The sequence below is a fragment of the Ranitomeya variabilis genome, chromosome 1 (genome assembly GCF_051348905.1).
Source record: "Ranitomeya variabilis isolate aRanVar5 chromosome 1, aRanVar5.hap1, whole genome shotgun sequence".
Taxonomy (NCBI): domain Eukaryota; kingdom Metazoa; phylum Chordata; class Amphibia; order Anura; family Dendrobatidae; genus Ranitomeya; species Ranitomeya variabilis.
The window spans coordinates 68,755,244-68,776,278 of record NC_135232.1 but is presented as its reverse complement, the minus strand read 5'-3'; the positions used below and the strand labels follow the sequence as shown (position 1 = coordinate 68,776,278).

Sequence of the window (21,035 nt, the reverse complement as noted above, 5' to 3'; positions counted from 1 at the left end):
ATCTTTGCCTGACATTGCCTTCTCCGTGTGTGGTTCCACCCTTACCCCCAAGCAACATGCCCGCTGCCTTGGGGTCAAACTTGATTCCGAGCTTTCCTTCACCCCCCACATCCGATCACTGGCTCGGTCTTCTTACCTGCATCCCAAAAACATTTCTAGAATTCACCCTTTTCTTACTTTCGACTCTTACTGTTTCTCTTATTCATTCTCATCTGGACTATTGTAACTCTCTACTAATCGGCCTCCCTCTTATCAAACTCTCCCCTCTCCAATCTGTCCTAAATGCTGCAGCCAGGATCATATTCCTCACCAATCGTTATACCGATGCCTCTACCTTGTGCCAGTCATTACACTTGTTACCCATCCACTCCAGAATTCAGTACAAACTTAAACTCAGCCTACCACCCTACCCGTGCTCTTCGTTCTGCTAATGACCTGAGGTTAGCATCCTAAATAATCAGAACCTCCCACTCTTGTCTCCAAGACTTTTCACTTGCTTTGCCAATTCTTTGGAATGCACTACCTAGGTTAATATGATTAATCCCCAACCCTCACAGTTTTAAGCATGCCCTAAAAACGCATTTGTTCAGACTGGCCTATTGCCTCAACACATTAACCTAACTATCCCTCGGTGGCCCATTTAAAAAACTTAAACCAAAATCTGGTTCCTCACATCATGCTCTCATACACATTATGCGTTTAATTAGCCCTCTGTGTCTGTACTGTTACATATTTAAGCTGTTAACTGGTTCATGCAGCTTTATATGAACACCCGATCCTTACACTATGGCTGGTCCGAACAACGAAAGCAATTGTTACCATCCACCTCTCGTGTCTCCCCTTTTCCTCATAGTTTGTAAGCTTGCGAGCAGGGCCCACATTCCTCTTGGTATCTGTTTTGAACTGTGTTTATTGTTATGCTATAATGTCTATTGTCTGTACAAATCCCCTCTATAATGTAAAGCACTGCGGAATACGTTGGTGCTATATAAATAAAATTATTATTATTATTACATATGGGGTATCAGCATACGCAGGACAAATTGCGCAACAACTTTTGGGGTCCAATTTCTCCTGTTACCCTTGGTAAAATAAAAAAAAATGGATCTGAAGTAAATTTTTTGTGAAAAAAAGTTAAATGTTCAATTTTTTTTAAACATTCCAAAAATTCCTGTGAAGCACATGAAGAGTTAATAAACTTCTTGTATGTCGTTTTGAGAACCTTGAGGGGTGCAGTTTTTAGAATGGTGTCAGTTTTGGTTATTTTCTATCATATAGACCCCTCAAAGTAACTTCAAATGTGATGCGGTCCCTAAAAAAAAATAGTGTTGTAAAAATGAGAAATCGTTGGTCAAATTTAACCCTTATAACTCCCTAACAAAAAAAAAATTTTTGGTTCCAAAATTGTGCTGATGTAAAGTAGACATGTGGGAAATGTTACTTATTAAGTATTTTATGTGACATATCTCTGTGATTTAAGGGCATGAAAATTCAAAGTTGGAAAATTGCAAAATTTTCAAAATTTTCGCCAAATTTCTGTTTTTTCACAAATAAACACAAGTCATATCGAAGAAATTTTACCATTAACATGAAGTACAATATGTCACGAGAAAACAATGTCAGAATCACGGGGATCCATGGAAGCAATCCAGAGTTATAACCTCATAAAGGGACAGTGGTCAGAATTGTAAAAATTGGCCTGTCATTAACATGCAAACCACCCTTGGAGGGTAAAGGGGTTAATAAAGATGTGACCTTTATTTCTTCCATGATACTTGTCTCATGTGTCTGTTTTTGGTTATTTATGAGTGTGATATTCTGCTTGGTTATGTGTTTGTAATCCCATGGGCATCCCCATGAATAAGACAAAATTAAAACTGTCTATAAGAGAAACTCTTTATTGCCCACGGAACCAATTATAGGGCAGCGTTCATTTTGCCACAGTGGTTTAAAAAACGAAAGCTGGGCTCTGATTGGTTGCTATAGTCAACAAAGATAATTCAAGACAGTTTTGATAAATGAGATTAGGGACTGGCCATCTGGCAATTCTGGCAAATATTCTAATTTAGTGAGAAGCACTTGTATGGTCTGCAGAGCACTGGGATAAAACAGATATTTCTTTTACTCATTTATATAGCACCATTAATTCCGCAGCGCTTTACAGACATCATCTCTGTCCCTCTTGGGGTTCACATACTAAATTCCCTATCAGTATGTCTTTGGAGTGTGGAAGGAACCGGAGGAAACCCACGCAAACACGGGGAGAACATACAACTCCTTGCAGATGTTGTCCTTGGTGGATATTACCATTATATGGTCACTGTATAGTGGCAATATCAGTCTTCGTACAATGTGTTTGGTTAAAGTAGTTGTCCAAGCTTGAAGTTACAGTTTGCAGAGATTCTATGTGACTGCAGATTTCTGAATCGTCACAGAGCTCGCATGCTGTGAGGATTCCTGGCTCTTGGAGTTGGTGATCATATGCAGTAGCACAACTCGAACAGCATGAGCTCCAATTATTGCAAGTCCATAATAGCATTAGTCTTTTCATACAGGCCAAAGGGGCTTTGAGGCCCTCTAGGCTCCAGGGCCCGGATGCGATTGCAACTCTTGCACCTACTGTAGTTACGCCCCTGATCATGTTATCGTAAGAATGTGATTTGCATACATGTGGTCACGTGTTGACTAGATGTGCATTGCACCGCTCAATACAAGTAAAATTAGAAATACCAAGTACAATTAGTCGGATTGTGGCTGGAGGTGTGAAAATCGCATTCTTGCGGTCACATGATGGCCGCTCCCAATTCTGTCACCTGAGAATCCTCCCAGTGTGCGCTATGAGGATTCGGAAGTCTAAAGTAACATAGACTTTAACCTTAACTCCTTCAACGATCAGTATGCTGATATTATCAATACTATATATGATGGTAATATTTGGTCATAATTAGAGTTGAGCGAATATGATCGGAATCAGTCGCCGAATCTGAATTTGCCATATTTGTAGCCTCTTCGTGCCAACTTTATGTTTGATGATCTATTCCAAACATATTCAGTCATTTCTACTTCCACTGATTCCAATGACGTTCAGCGAATATTGCAAATACAATATTTGCCACCGATCGTAATCGGTAACCGAATTTTGAAAGATTCTCTTAACTCCAGTTATGGTCTGTTGGCATTTGTCTGTAATATTGTAATATTATTATTTTGATATTATTGTTTTGATATTATAATTATTTAATCTCATATAGTAATATTATTGGTATTCTTAGAAATATTGGTCTTTTAGAAAATCTTGATTTCCTCCAGGCAGCATAATATTAGTAATATTTCTCCATCTCAGGCTCAGGGTCAGGGATAACATGGGCATGTGTGATTTCAAATGCCAGGACTCAATTTCAGTCCCAGTCCGTCAGTAAATAAGACCCTTAATGATGGGAATACTTGTGATTGTTCCAACCATATATATGAAGAGACCACAACATCCAGGAAATATCCTATTTATTTCAGAATTTGCGCTAGTTTAACAGGAACAAAACTAGATGAAACTATAAAAATATGTAAAACGTCAGATTGATCTTACAAGAATCATATGAGCTCACAATCTATAAATCTTGACATCCATGTCACCATTTACTAGATCTTTTCTATCAGTAAGAGGACGGAGGGTTGTGTAGTATATACTCGCAATCATGAGTTATATTCTCCTCCATCGGCCTCATACTGTTGTATAAGGTGGGGTTGTGGAGTAAGGCTGGTTTCACACTAGCGCTCGGCAAGGCTGCGGATGGCAGCCTTCTTCCTCCGCTAAGCCCCGCCCACTGCCGCACCTCTTCCTTCACCTCTGCCTACGTCTGCATGCGTCCTGCGTGCATGCCATACCTTTAACATTGGGTATGCAGGCCATGCGGATGTATGAGGATGCCTCCGCATGCGTCGTTTTGATGCTGCGCTGACCGCAATAAAAAGCAACATGTTCATTCGATGTAGGTCAGCGCAGAGTCAAAATGACGCATGCGGAGGCATCTGCATACATCTGCATGGCCTGCGTACCCAATGATAAAGATAGGGTAAGCAGGATGCATACAGATGTAGGCAGAGCTGAAGGAAGAGGCGTGGCAGTGGGCGGGGCTTAACGGAGGTAGAAGGCTGCCAACCGCAGCCCTGCCGAATGCTAGTGTGAAACTAGCCTAACACATGACTGCAGTGCAGATTGTACAGGGTTTGTTTTCATTCTGTAATCATGGAGACACATAGGTCTGCATAGGAGCTGTATACACAAATTGGGAAGAGATTTTTTTTAATGAAGATTTATTGCACAGTTGATTATTTTTGTACATTGTAGATTCACTGGAGTAATAACATTGATGCAAAAGGGGTACCAATCCACAAGAAAGGTAATAATTGTATGATCACTAGTTGTCTGGCAACCACGGCACATAACAGTCCTAAGGCCGGGGTCACACTTTCGAGTGCAATGCGAGAAACTAGCACGAGTCTCTCGCATCAATACCTGGCACTGCCGCCAGCACTCGGGAACGGAGAATTCAGCTGCATAGAAATACATGCAGCCACACACTCCGGTCCTGAGTGCCGGGTATTGATGCGTGAGACTCGTGTGAGTTTCTTGCATTGCGCTCGCAAGTGTGACCCCAGCCTAAGAAGTGATTCCCTTATAGGTGAATAGAGCATTTGTCACGCATGTCTACTACTGCTCCATGCAAAAAGGGGACTTTTAGACCCGCAGTGAATTGAATGCCAAGTGGCTAGATCTCCAGCAATCAAACATTTATCTCCTATCTTGTGGATCAGTAATATATGTATCCAGATGATCCCTTTAGCTTGTCTGACAAGTATATATTACCAAGTATCTGTATTCTTTATAAAATTACAATTCTGAATTATACTTTATCAGAAATCTGAATTGTACAATTGCTCTCTTACTCCTCCTGGATATATAAAAATAAATTGACACCTAGGTGATCTCGTTCCGTTTGTGAATAAGCTGTTTCCCTAAATGTACAGCACTCTGAAATAACTGGATTGTCCACATAATGTATGGATTTGCGGAATCCACCAGAATGACTCTTCTTAGCTTCACTCTTCAATCTGACTCATACCTGAGGGTCCTAAAACAAAGGACCCTTCAACATTAACTCAGAATTTACCCCAGTGAATTAAATTGAAAATTATAAAATTGAAAAAAATAAAACAAACCCACAGTTCACATTTTTATCTGCCTTATTAATACAAAATTCACATTTCTTATCATTTTTCACATCTGACAGGGATCTTCCAAGCTGCATCACATTCTTTTCATTAAGTGAAAGATATGGAAGGAAGCAGATACCAACAGACCAACCCTCCGGCAGAGCATACGCAAATGCCCCTGATAATTTATGCATCCTTTAGCTTAACTGGAAAATGAGTGACATGTGATATTTTTGTAGAAATCACTATGTAGTTTAGACTTGGGTGATAAACACAAGTCACCTCTAATGATAAAAGCTGATATAGCACCCTTTAAGACACAAAAAGATAATTTCTCAATCATGTTATTGGTCAACTTCATAGTTGAGCAAAATGTCACCAGGTTTTGCTAATTTTTTATTTTTTTTAATATGACTAGACCATTTAATAAGATAGCTTCAAATCATTAATGAGAAGCCCTAATGGTCACCCTGAGGTCATGTGAGTCATCTGTAACTGATAAAATCTGCTTTCAATGTAGATAAAAATGGTTATTTTTTTTTTTTAGATTTGCACAAATCAAAATCAAATTGTTCAAATTCATTTGGACCTGCAAATTTAATAAAATTTTACTTAAATTTGATTTGATCATTTTTAGTCATTTGATCATCTTTAGTCATTTGATTTTAACTATTTCTTACCATATACCAGCATTTAAGCAAATAGCAGAATAAAAATGGGTGAACTTCTACTTGACCCCTTTGACTCATAAGGGAATTCTGAGCTCAGAGCTTCTATTTATCATGCCCACATCTCCTAACTGGACATATGGAATAAGCATTTTAGTATAAAATTCTCAATTACTACAGTTTTAATACAGGTTTACTATATGGTGTATAGATCTAACAAGATTGATATACAAAAATATAACTCTTATCTTTATACACATAGTCATCACACTGAGTATATTGCTCCTTTTTCATCACAGGTCAAGGCAGAATATGTAACTGCAGAAGATAGTTAAGTTCTATATAGAATAAATTCTGCGCATAGATATGAATGCGGAAATAGAAAAGATGATGATGATGAGGGAGATATGTATAATATATCTGCCTCTTTATGAGCCATCATTTCAGAAACTTTCATATCAGGGTATAATATGCGGTGAGGAATATGAAAGTCATTTCCGTCCGTTGTTTCCTGGCTTGACCATTCACAAGAAGAACAGATGAAGGCACCATTATCTATGAGAAAAAACAAAAGGCACTAATCAATTCAACAGGAATTTTCAGAGCACATACTATTATGATTAAAAAAAGAAATTAATAAAATGACAAGCAGATTTTAGACTGAAATATTATATTCTTGTACATAGGAGCAGTATTATAGTAGTTATATTCTTGTACAGAAGAGACAGTATTATAGTAGTTATATTCTTGTACAGAAGAGACAGTATTATAGTAGTTATATCCTTGTACATAGGGGGCAGTATTATAGTAGTTATATCCTTGTACATAGGGGGCAGTATTATAGTAGTTATATTCTTGTACATAGGGGCAGTATTATAGTAGTTACTGTATATCCTTGTACATAGGGGGCAGTATTATAGTAGTTATATTCTTGTACATAAGGGCAGTATTATAGTAGTTATATTCTTGTACAGAAGAGACAGTATTATAGTAGTTATATTCTTGTACATAGGGGCAGTATTATAGTAGTTATATTCTTGTACATAGTAGCAGTACTATAGTAGTTATATTCTTGTACATAGGGGTCAGTATTATAGTAGTTATATTCTTGTACATAGGGGCAGTATTATAGTAGTTATATTCTTGTACATAGGGGCAGTATTATAGTAGTTATACTCTTGCAAATAGGGGCAGTATTATAGTAGCTATATTCTTGTACATAGGGGCAATATTATAGAAGTTATATTCGTGTACATAGGGGCAATATTATCTATATATATATAATCGTCTAAGATCCATTTCTGTCTGTCTGTAATGGAAATCCCGCGTCGCTGATTAGTCGCGACTCGCGACCAATCAGCGACTAATGCAGCATCAATAGTAAAAAGATATAATGTTAAAAATAATACTTAAAAAAAATCGTGCTATTCTCACCTTCCGGCGGCCCCCGAAGCCTTCCCCATCGTCACGATGCTCACGGGAGCTCCATTCCCAGTAATGCTTTGCGAAATGACCCCAGATGATGTAGGATCACGCAAGACCGCTACGTCATCATGAGTTATTGCCGTAAAGCATCACTGGGAACGTACCTGGCAAGAGCATCGCTAACTCCTGGGCTGGATCTGGGGGCAGCCGGAAGGTGAGTATGTAACTATTTTTTATTTTAATTATTTTTTTAACAGGGATATGGTGTCCACACTGCTATATACTACGTGGGCTGTGCTATATACTACGTGGGCTGATTTATATACTCCGTGGCTGTGCTATATACTACATGGCTGCTATATACTATGTGGCTGTGCTATACACTACGTGGGCTGTGACTGTAATATATACTACATGGCTGTGCTATATACTACGTGCACTGTGCTATATACTACTTGGATTGTGCTGTATACTACGTGGACTGTGCTATACACCATGTGGGCTGTGTTATATACTATGTGGACTGTACTATATACTACGTGGATTGTGCTATATACTACATGGACTGTGCTATATACCACGTGGACTGTGATATACACTATGTGGGCTGTGCTATATACTATGTGGCTGTGCTATATACTACGTGGCTGTGCTATATACTACGTGGGCTGTGCTATATACTACGTGGGCTGTGTTATATACTCTGTGACTGTGCTATATACTATATGGCTGATATATACTACGTTGCTGTTCCTGTAATATATACTATGTGGCTGTGCTATATACAATGTGCACTGTGCTATGTACTGCGTTAATTGTGCTGTATACTATGTGGACTGGTGCTTTATAGCATGTGGGCTGTGTTATATACTATGTGGGCTGTGTTATATACTATTTGGCTGCTATATAGTATGTGACTGTGCTACACACTGCGTGGGCTGTGCCTGTGATATATACTATGTGGCTGTGCTATATACTATGTGGCTGTGCTACACACTACGTGGGCTGTGCCTGTGCTATATACTACATGGCTGTGCTATATACTACGTGGCTGTGCTATATACTACGTGGACTGTACTATATACTACGTGGATTGCGCTATATACTACGTGGGCTGTGTTCTATACTACGTGGACTGTACTTTATACTACGTCGACTGTACTATATGCTATGTGGATTGTGCTATATACTACATGGACTGTACTATGTACTACGTGGGCTGTGTTATATGCTACGTAGCCTGTGTTATATACTACGTGGACTGTACTTTATACTAAGTCAACTGTACTATATGCTACGTGGATTGTGCTATATACTACGTGGACTGTACTGTGTACTATGTGGCCTGTGCTATATGCTACATGGCTGTGCTATATGTTACGTGGCTGTGCTATATGCTACGTGGCTGTGCTATATACTATGTGGCCTTGTTATATACTACGTGGTTGTACAATATAGTACGTGGGCTGTCTAATTTTATTTTTGTGTCATCGAACACTGAACATGCAACACGTTAAAGGGCGGAATGAATTTTTGCTCTAAAAAAGGAGCAAAAAAAAAGAGAAAGACAAAAGAAAAAGCATTGTAAAAATATTTACACAAAATTCATCAAGCTTTATGAGCCATTTTTAAGAATTTTACATAAAGAGAACATCAATGAACAAAACAAGCAAAATAAGAAAAGTCCTTTACAAAAAAGCACACATGATAAATAGGCCTGTAAGTGACAACAGTGTGAATAGGACACTCCACCACAAATTTACTTACTGAGAAATTGGAGGGCGGACATAGGGACCATAGCTCAATGAGAGACTGATAAAATATATGAGTGGTTAGTGGTAAGCTGGGACTAAATTGTAAAACACTGGGTCACAAGGGGTTGTTTACATTGCCTGCCATAGGATCTCTATGGTCTACTGACATTATATTCAGAGACATTACATATTGCCGGACCACCAGGGACTACGGTTTTATAAATCACTTTCTTACCAGTGTCATACAGTTGCAGATGGCGTACAGAGCAGGCTCAGAATCTGAGCCTTCACCATACCCAGCAGATTCCGGCTGTGTTACACAGTCAGCATCTGCCTTAAAAATCAGTGAGAGTGGATTTTGCATGGTTATGTTGCTAGTGCTTAATTACCAGTTTCTCATCGGCCCCCTCCCCACGCTACTGCTTGGTGCCAATGGGTTAACATTGCAGCCGGAGGTCTACTGGAGTGACCCACAGGGCTCCTGCAGATGTCTGTAAAAATGGGAGGAGTGCTGTGCTATCTGCCCATTTTTTATTTTACCGCTGATCAGAAGCAGTGTTTGCCGCACTGTCATGCACATGACAGTATGGCAAACACTGGATGTTCGGGTCTCCTATTCAAGTGAATGGGGTCCATGTTCAGGCTCAGGTCCGGGTACTTTTCTGGTACCTGAATCCAATTTTTTTTTTAACTGTACAGCCGAACCCACCAGACCCGAACATTCAGGGGTCCGCCCATCTCTACTAATGATGCTTTTCTTGTTGTATTGATGTACTGATGATTGTGGTGATGAATATATTACTAAAGCCATAAGTAGTACATGAATACAGCACCAGAACCACTATCACTACATGAATATCTCACCAGAACCACCATGACAACGTGAATTCATTACCAGGCCCATATGTAGTACATGAATATGCAAAACCACCATCACCACATGGAAATGTCGACAGAACCCCTATCAGTACATGAATAGAGCACCAGAACAACCATCACTACATGAATACATAAACAGAACCACTTTCACTACATGAATGTGCCACTAGAACTACCATCAGGACATGATTACTTCACCAGAACCGCAATCACTACATGAATACATCACTAGAATCATCATTAGTACATGAATGCATGACCAGAGCCACAATGAGTTCAGGAAAACTGCAAAAGAACCATCATCAGTTTTGTTGCAAGCTGTATTTGTCCCATGGTTGAAATTGGGTCTGTTTCGTTTCCCCTAGGGTATTTGTCAAATGCTGGACACCATAATTGAAATCAAACAATCCTTGTTATAGTTACATTGTATTAGTTTCCATGACTATTCTTGGGTTTAACATATAAAGTATAGGGTGTCAAGGATGAATCTCACTATTTGTCACTTGTATCGTCCAAACGGTTCATAAGCAATTAGTGATTCCTATATCTAACTGTAAAATTAAGCAAGTAAGCCTCACCCCTAAGGGTACCGTCTCACAGTGGCACTTTGGTCGCTATGACGGCACGATCCGTGACGTTCCAGCGATAAAGTTACGATCTCGCTGTGTCTGACACGCTACTGCGATCAGGGACCCCGCTGAGAATCGTACGTCGTAGCAGATCGTTTGAAACTTTATTTCGTCGCTGGATCACCCGCTGACATCGCTGGATCGGCGTGTGTGACGCCGATGCAGCGATGTCTTCACTGGATTACCAGGGTAAATATCGGGTTACTAAGCGCAGGGCCGCGCTTAGTAACCCGATGTTTACCCTGGTTACCATTGTAAATGTAAAAAAAACCCCACTACATACTTACATTCCGGTGCCTGTCACGTCCCCGGGCGTCCGCTTCCCTGCACTCCTCCTGCATCCTGTGTCAGCGCCGGCCGGCCATACATCAGAGCACAGCGGTGACGTCACCGCTCTGCTTTACGGCCGCGCTTACACAGGATGCAGGAGGAGTGCAGGGAAGCGGACGCCCGGGGACGTTACAGGCACCAGAATGTGAGTATGTGGGGTTTTTTTACATTTACAATGGTAACCAGGGTAAACATCGGGTTACTAAGCGCGGCCCTGTGCTTAGTAACCCTATGTTTACCCTGGTTACCCGGGGACTTCGGCATCGTTGGTCGCTGGAGAGCTGTCTGTGTGGCAGCTCTCCAGCGACCACACAAGGACTTTCCAACGATCACGGCCAGGTCGTATCGCTGGTCGTGATCGTTGGAAAGTTGCTGAGTGTGACGGTACCCTAAGGCTATGTTTCCACAGGGCATAATCTCTGCGCTGCGGATACCCCGCTCCACCCAAAGCGCCACCCCCTGTTGTACGCGCGGTGATTCCACATGTGTTCACTGAACAAATACAGAATCACAGCATTGTATTCATAGATTGTGTTATTTATCTTGCAGAGACGGAGCATCTCCGCAAGATAAATAGACATGCTGCGGTCTGGAAAGACGCACCGCATGTCCGGTTACATAAACTTCCCTCCACTATCCTGTAACATCTGGACGCTGCAGTTGTACACAGTGTCCAATCTGCAGCAAATCCTGAATGAATCCTTAGCGTGGAAACATACCCTAAAGTTCACCGCATTTGCTGGTATTTTCTGGTGAAATATTCAACAATTCTAGTGGAAGTGGTTGTCATCTGGGGGAAGGGATGCATTAGGGGTCCTGTTATCTTACTTTCTGATTCATCCCTTTGCCCGGGATAGAGGACAGATTTCTCACCCCCACCAATCAGATATTGATGACCTATCCTAAATGTAGGCCATCAATATAAAAGTCACGGACAACCCCTTTTAACTAAATGACAATATGCAGTAGGCGCCCTCTAGTGTCAGTTTTCACACCATCACTTAAAGTGATTTTTAAACCTTTTCAACAACTACTTGTATCTAAAATTCAGAGCAGATGAATTTCTTAATATATTTTTAAAGTGGTTGAAGCTTTGTTTTTCTTCTACCGATCTAGAAATCCCCTGTGTAGAGGCAAGAAACAGTAAACTTTCCTCCATCTGCGGTTTGTACCTTGGCTCATTCCAGCTCATGTTTTACCGATTTCTTTGGTTTATTTTCTTTCTTCTCCGTATCCTTTTTACGCTTTTCCAGTTTTTTAACCCATTTTTTAACCCATGAGATGCCAGGGGTGGCACATAGATTCTTGACTGGATTGGTATTTGTTAGAAACCTGCAAGAAAACAAATGCAACATCATGATATTATATTTATTTCCCCTCTCCTCCATATATAATATGTACAAGGTCTTCATTCTACATAGGGGGTGACTTACACTACGGCTTCTATGGGGCAGCCTGTATCCTTTGCCTGGATCTCATACCCGATAATGGCACCAAATGGGATCTTCTTCATACTTGTCTGTAGACAGCAGTCCTTCACTGGCACTCCGGCACCTGAAAGGCAATAAATAGGAAAATAACCAAGAAATCACTGTAATGACGTAACAGTTACAGTATATTTAATCCCACACCTGGTTGGCAGCCATCGTAGAGAATTTATCATCTGACCCCAATGAAAGAACCTCTGAATGTCAAATAACTGGCCGTTTTGCAGAACAAAATGTAGTTCATACGGATACTATTCTTGGAATTTCGACATGTTAGCATTTTGGAATTTTTACAAAAATGTAAGCAGTTCTTCTTTGTTTGATGGCTTGTGACTATCCATCATCCTCTTGATTACATTCCAGAGGTTTTCAATGGGGTTCAGGTCTGGAGATTGGGCTGCTCATGACAGGGATTTGATGTGGCGGTCCTTCATCCACACCTTGATTGACCTAGCTGTGTGACATGGTACATTGTCCTGCTGGAAAAAACAGTCCTCAGAGTTGGGGAACATTGCCTGAACTGTTTTTCCAGGATAACCTTGTATGCGGCTTGATTCATATGTCCTTCGCAAAGAACAACCTGCCCAATTCCAGCCTTGCTGAAGCATCCCCAGATCATCACCGATCCTCCACCAAATTTCACAGTGGGTGCAAGACACCGAGGCTTGTACACCTCTCCAGGTCTCCGTCTAACCATTAGATGACCAGGTGTTGATCTGGGGATGCTCCAGCAAGGCTGGAATTGGGCAGGTTAATCTTTGCGAAGGACGTATGAATCATGGAGCATACAAGGTTATCCTGGAAAAACAGTTGATTCCTTCTGCTCAGGCAATGTTCCCCAACTCTGAGGACTGGTTCTTCCAGCAGGACGATGCGCCATGCCACACAGCTAGGTCAATCCTCTGGAATGTAATCAAGAGGAAGATGGATAGTCACAAGCCATCACACAAAGAAGAACTGCTTAGATTTTTGCGCCAGAAGCAGTGTGAAAGACTGGTGAAAAGCATGCCAAGATGCATGAAAGCTGTGATTAACAATCATGGTTATTCCACAAAATATTGATTTCTGAACTCTTCCTGAGGTAAAACATTAGTATTGTTGTTTCTAAATGATTATGAATTGTTTTTGTTTTGCATTGTTTGAGGTGTTGAAGCAATGCAATTTTTTTTGTTATTTTGACCATTTCTCATTTTCAGAAAAAAAAATACAAAAATTATTGCTTGGAACTTCAGAGACATGTTGTCAGGAGTTTACAGAATAAAAGAACAATTTACATTTTACTCAAAAATATACCTATAAAGAGAAAAAACAGGCAATCAGAACATTTTGCAGTGGTCTCTTAATTTTTGCCAGAGTTGTATTTGTTTTTTGTTCTTATACAGCGCCATCATATTCCACAGCGCTTTACAGATGTCATCATTATCATCACTGTCCCCATTGGAGCTCACAATCTAAATTCCCTATCGGTATGTCTTTGGAGTGTGGGAAGAAACTGGAGAACCTGGAGGAAACCCACGCAAACACGGGGGGAACATACAAACGCCTTGCAGATGTTTCCTGCATTTGAACCATAAGACCCCAGCACTGGAAGGTTACAGTACCAACCACTGAGCCACCGTGCTGCCTAAAATATGTCATTTTTAACTCTTCACTAGTGTTGAGCATTCCGATACCGCAAGTATCGGGTATCGGCCGATACTTGCGGTATCGGAATTCCGATACCGAGATCCGATACTTTTGTGGTATCGGAAATCGGTATCGGGATTAATATCAATGTGTAAAAGAAAGAATTAAAATAAAAAATAGGGATATACTCACATCTCCGACGCAGCCTGGACTTTACCGCCGTAACAGGGAGCCGTTGTACCTAAGAATGCGCGCTTGAAAGACCTTAGGTGACGTCACGGCTTTGTGATTGGTCGCGTAGCGGTCACGCGACCGCTACGCGACCAATCAGAGCGCCGTGACCTCATCTAAGGCCCTTCAAGCGCGCATTCTTAGGTACAACGGCTCCCGGTTACGGCGGTAAAGTCCAGGGCGCGTCAGAGATGTGAGTATATCCCTATTTTTTATTTTAATTCTTTCTTTTACACATTGATATGGATCCCAGGGCCTGAAGGAGAGTTTCCTCTCCTTCAGACCCTGGGAACCATCAGGATACCTTCCGATACTTGAGTCCCATTGACTTGTATGGGTATCGGGTATCGGTATCGGATTAGATCCGATACTTTGCCGGTATCGGCCGATACTTTCCGATACCGATACTTTCAAGTATCGGACGGTATCGCTCAACACTACTGCAGGAAACCCAGTGTAAAAAAATGAGGTTGGCAGTATTATACACTTTTAAATGGTATTCTTTTTTCCAAGGGACATGTAACAAAATTTGATTCAAAATCAGAAATCCTGAAAGTTTTGATGAAACAGAAGTTAAGACGGATGTATTACGGCGACATAGAAAAGTGACCAATATTGCTTTTCGAATGACACATCTCCTTAAAAAAATAATAAATCACAGCAACGCAAATGCGTTTATACATTTATTTAAAAGAATATATATATATATACTGTATGTCTTTTGGAAAAAATTTTGATAGATGAAAATAAAAAAGATGAGATCTTTACTAAATTCAAATTTCTTAATGATATAAAGGAATAAAAGAATGGATTCTTTCTACAGACACTAGAAGAATGGTAATATAGGAATCTTCTCTAGCCTGGTCATGCATAGCTCATAGGTATTTGGGCACCTAAGTAGAACATAGCCGGTATCACTTATGGAATTACTGCGCCATCTGGTGGCCAATGCCTGAAAAGCAACATAATTCCATATCCAAAGTACAGTCATTTCTTATGATAATTTTTTTATGTTATCTCTGTGTGTTTGTTACCATGTATCACTATTAAAAACTTGTCCAAAATGCTGCAGCAGCACAAACCTCTGCAATTCTGGGTTGTAGCCAGACTAATACATTGTAATTAGACATGAGTGAATCAAATTTATCTTGAATTTCACAAAGAAATCATTAATAATTTTCTGCATTGGGAGAGTCGCATCCATCCTCCATTAAAAGTAGCATTTCAACAGTACAATATCTGAAAGATGTAACTGTACACAACAGAAAACCTTTTTAGCAGAAAGTGGATCTTCAATGTTTCCAAGGTAGAGGCCACCATAGGAAGGTCCTGCATGAGGCCACCCTGAGAAGGTCCTGAATGAGGCCACCCTAGGAAGGTCCTGCATGAGGCCACTCTAGGAAGGTGGTCCTGCATGAAACCACCCTAGGAGGATCCTGCACGAGGCCACCCTAGGATGGTCCTGCATGAGGCCTTTCACAGGGCTAAATATTGTAATAGGAATACCCTATTAAATAAAGGATTAATGTACCCAAGAAAAAAATAATCAGATGTATAGGGACTAGTGATGAGCGAACATGCTAGGAAAAGGTGTAAACCAAGTGTCTTCGGCATGCTTGAAAAAAATGTTCGAGTCCCCGCGTTTGCATGTCTCACGGCTGTTTGACAGCAGCAACGCATGGAGAGATTGCCTGATTGTTAGCCAATCCCTGCATCTGTTGTGGCTGTCGAACAGCCATGAGACATGCAGCCACGGGGTCTTGAACATTTTTTTCGAGCATGCCGAAGTCACTCGGTTAAGACACAAGCATGCTGAGATAACGCCTTATCCCAGCATGTTTGCTCATCATAACTACCTTTGATGGTCATGCTACAGATATTTCTAAGATCCTGTGGAATTGGCTCATTTTGAGCGCTGATCCTGATATCAGGGAATGGATTAGTGAATTTCCCATCCTACTGTAGGGGTAAAAACCTACACAATATACATACACACAGTCATCTCGTGGGGTCCATGGCTCTGTTAACTGGACTGCACCACAAAATGGCTCCTTTTTCCATTGTGATTGTTCTTTCTGTCGATATCTACCTTCAGTTTGTTAATCCCATAGACACTCTTATACCATCTTATTATAAATTGTTTATGTTTCTAAGTAACCCTGTCCTAAATTGTATGTGATTCAAGAATTCTGCTGATGGATTTCGCAACATCTTAGCTCACTAAATACTGAAACGGATACCATCATCTCTAAGCATATGAGGTTCTTTCATAAGGAAATCCCCTATGCCAGAGGCGGACATACCGCATGTGCAGGTGGTCCACCGGAGCCTTGAGGTGGAGGGGGGCCACTGCAGGGTGGCTAATGCTGAGGGCAATCTGGACTGTTTATCTGGCCCCAAGTTCCGGAGGGGTCCCTGGCCAGATTGTCCTCGTGCGGTGGGCAGGGAAGGAAATGATGGGGATGATGGAGAAGGCAATGATAGGATGGGGGGGGGGGGAGGACAATGAGGTGTGTGGGGGATTGGGATGGGAGGAAGGGAGACTTATAATGGACTTATGAACAGGGGGAGGGGGAGGAGGATGTTAGATATGGATGTAAAATGATTTGGGTGGTGGAGGAGGGTGCAAAGCCCCTGATAGCGTCCTCCCGATCTCACAATTCATTGTGATGCTATCGGGGACTTAAAATGTATTGGGGATTGAGAGAGGAGACAATAAGGTGCATAGGACACTTTATGATAAACTGAAAGGTGGGAGAAAACGCTGTCAGGGACTGGTAATGAATTGGGAGGTGGCGGAGGAGGCTCAGTACCTGGTAATATCTTCTCCACCCCAACTTCATTTTGATGCTATCGAGGATTTATAATGAATGATGTTAAACTGAACTTAGATTAATACACTGGCATCTCTGTGACATCATGCAACCACAAGCTTTTGCTATCGTTTGGATGTGTGTAGGGTAACAAATGGAGCCCACATCGAACTGCACTGAATAGGTATGAAACTGAAGAGTTTTTCTTTTATTAGAAGTAGATTTCACATTTCTATCGTTTTTTGTTGCTTTCCAGTGACTGGTCAAAAGTGCACCATGACTTTACGGACACACTGTATATACATAATGCAAGTGCAATAAGTAACTATGTGGGCTAAATAATTTAAAAAAAACCATAATGCATGTTTATAGACAACCAGTCTGTGATAAAAGTGCCAGCAATAAATCCGTAAGATAAATAATATACACTTGATACAATTGAAAATGAAAGATATATATATAACAATCTCAATGAGGACATACCACAACTCCGTCACACCACGCACGCGTCCTTGCACATTCTGAAGCACCATCATCAGGCACTTCCAATCCCTGTCCCAGCACAGTGTTCGGCTGTCCTTACACCAGGCATTGGAATGAAAAAGAAAGTTTCCAACTACTCACCCACAGTCCCTGACACTAATGGGCACATTTCAAGGCTGCTTGCCATTTAGGCTTGTATTCACGCAGAATTTCCGCCATCTTATGGCGACAGCCATCCTTCATTACTTAGTCCTCAGCCGCCACTATATCTCCCGATGTGGCATCCTCGCCTTGCACCAGCACGTGCCAGTGGGATTGTCCACTTAACAACTGATGCGTGGACAAGCGCTTGTAGCCAGGGATGCTACATTTCCCTGATGGCACACTGGGTGAACATTGTGGAGGTCGAAACCGAGTCCCAATCTGGCACCGCACATGTGCTACTGACCATTTCCTGCACCCTTCCTGCTCCTCCTCATCCTCCATCTCTCATATGTTATCCCAGAGCACGTCATCTACATCAGCCGGAAGCTGGAAACTCAGCAGCACTGACTCAGCAAAGCAGCAATAAGCTCTGCTGCAGCTAATATATCTAGGAGACAAACCGGACACCGAGCAGAGTTGTTGAAAAGAATAAAAAACTGTCACTTTTGTGGCTTTCGGCACTGGACCTACAACCAGGCAGGGTCGTGTGTGATAATGGCCATGGCTGTAACCTAGTGGCAGCTGTGAAATTTGGCAAGCTCACAAATGTTCCATGCTGGGCCCACATGCTCAACTTGAGTCAGCTACAGCTGCCGCTGTGTCATTCACAGATCCCTCATACCTATGTGCTATTCACAGATCACCCATTTTAGCCTCATCCACAGATCCCTCCACAAGTGTCATCCACAGATCATCCATTATAGTGTGACACCCACAGATGTCCCATAACTGTGTCATCCACAGATAACCCAAAACTGTGCCACCCACAGATGTCCCATAACAGTGTGTCACCCACAGATGTCCCATAACAGTGTGTCACCCACAGATGTCCCATAACAGTGTGTCACCCACAGATGTCCCATAACAATGTGTCATCCACAGATTACCCAAAATTGTGTCACCCACAGAAGTCCCATGACAGTGTGTCACCCACAGATGTCCCATGACACTGTGTCACCCACAGATGTCCCATGACAGTGCGTCACCCACAGATGTCCCATAACAATGTGTCACCCACAGATGTCCCATAACAATGTGTCACCCACAGATCCCCCATAACAGTGTGTGACACCCATAGATGTCCCATAACAGTATGTCACCCACTGATCCCCCATAACAGTGAGTCTTCCACTGATCCCCCATAACAGTGTGTCATCCACAGATTACCCAAAACTGTGTCACCCACAGATGCCCATAACAGTGCGCCATCCACAGATCCCCATAAGTGTCATCTATAGATCCCCATAACAGTGTGCCACCCACAGATCCCCATAAACAGTGTGTCATCCACAGATTACCCAAAACTGTGTAACCCACAGATCCCACAACCGCATCCAAGACTTCTCCCGTGCTTCCCTCATACTCTGGAACTCTCTACCCCAGCACATCAGACTCTCGCCTACCATAGAAACTTTCAAAAAGAACCTGAAGACTCACCTCTTCCGACAAGCCTACAGCCTGCAGTGATCCTGAACCTACTGAACCGCCGCACAACCAGCTCTACCCTCTCCTAGTGTATCATCACCCATCCCCTGCAGACTGTGAGCCCTCGCGGGCAGGGTCCTCCCTCCTTATGTACCCGTGTGCCTTGTTTTTGCTCATGTTTAATGTGTTTGTCTATATTTGCCCCGTACTTCACATGTAAAGCGCCATGGAATAAATGGCGCTATAAAAATTAATAATAATAATAATAATCTCCCATAATAGTGCGTCATCCAAAGATCCCCATAACAGTGTCATCTACAGATCCCCATACTGTAAGTGTGTCATCCACAGATCCCCCATATGATCAGCCTTTAAGATGCGTCTATAGGTTCCATAAAGTAACATTTCCCCAATTCTTGAGAAGTTACTTATTAATCACTTGTGTTTGTCTTTATTTAATGATTGATATAAAACTGTTTTGAAGAAGAGAAGGTGGGGACGCTGAAGCTGCACACGGGAACTATGATAATGTTATCGGCTTCAACTAATGAGGAAGGTGAAGAGTGACGAGGAGACATTGTATGATGGGAGCAGATCACATGGCTCATGCTGTTCCATTACTTCACTGCTGGTGTTTTCATATCTTTCTGATATTGGCTGTAGACTACCATCTTTACAGATGTTACTGCCAGGATTCTGTTGCAAAACAAGGTGAATTTATTTACAGTCCGTGGATCAGCAGGTGGTGGATAACGTTTCGGTCTGCATGGACCTTCATCAGATTAATGCTGTGCTGTGGAAGATGAGCAGTCAATACTCATCGGGGATGACACTTTAAATGGACTAAAGGTGGTGAGTGGTTTGTCTGGGCTGGGGTACGATGGCCACAGACAGTTATCACCTACCACAAGTTATCACCTATCTGCGTTTTTATCTCCATTACCAAACAGAGCAGCAGGTCAGATGCCCAACCACCACTCCATTCGTTCTCTATGGTGGGGGATGTGCCAAACACAGCGCTGGGGAGCCCCATGGAGAATAAATGGAGAGGTGTTCGGGCATGCGCACTGCCAGCCTTTCTAACGGGGATGAAGATTTACCTATTCTGCTGATCGTTGCTGGTCACAGCTTCCGGACTCCACCGATCAACAAGCTATCATTTACCCTGTTAATAGGTGATAACTTTTTTTTCACTGGAAAACCCCTTTAAGTGCATCAATTTTAAGCCATCCCTTACTGGAGTAACAATTACGCCTTTTAAAAAAAAAAGTTTCAGCTGTTAAATCTGTTCAACATCTACTTGCCTACATAACCAGATCAACTTGCCATAAACTTTATGCCCCCCTAAATTGTGCACATGCCTAGATAAGTTCCCATTTCTGACTTTTTACTGCAAGGATAAGGTGCACTCAGTGAGAAGGTAAGGGTTAAACCGTCACTCACTCCTTCCCAGGCTCATCCCCATGAGGCTCCTCCAGATGTTTAGGATGAGCTGTATTATCAACTTGTCATGTGGCCCAAAATTGTGTTGTGGGCTCAATATTAGTCGGTCTTACTAAAACCACCCAGAAGATGCCGCTATAATACTGATAACACTGTTCTACATATTTTCACCAGCTGTCAGGTTCAGTTATGAAATGAGCCATTAAATCATGATTTTGGCCTCTGTCCTGAATTCAAATCTGAGAATTAATATTTGTAGTTGGTTCTTGTTTCTATGATTTCAAACAGTTTTCCTTTGGCACATATATTTAATACATAAGCAGCTGTGAACCCTGTTTGAATTACAGGGTCTAGTTTTTCAAGATCCTATTGAATTTGATGTGCGGTTCATGTGTGACTTTAGGCACATTTTGGGTATTTATATTTA

At 41.7% G+C, this 21,035-nt stretch overlaps 1 protein-coding gene across 1 annotated transcript in view; it reads right to left on the bottom strand.

The window, feature by feature from the left end:
* Positions 1 to 5,603: 5,603 nt before the first annotated feature.
* LOC143805499 (C-C motif chemokine 20-like) overlaps positions 5,604 to 21,035 on the bottom strand; it is a 115,223-nt gene continuing 99,791 nt past the window's right edge. Inside the window, exons 2-4 of the mRNA XM_077284944.1 lie at positions 12,330 to 12,450; positions 12,069 to 12,228; positions 5,604 to 6,434 (exon numbers count right to left, since the gene is read on the bottom strand). Coding sequence (XP_077141059.1) covers positions 12,075 to 12,228; positions 12,330 to 12,450 — 275 coding nt within the window. The 3' untranslated portion in view covers positions 5,604 to 6,434; positions 12,069 to 12,074. The remainder of the gene's footprint in view (positions 6,435 to 12,068; positions 12,229 to 12,329; positions 12,451 to 21,035) is intronic.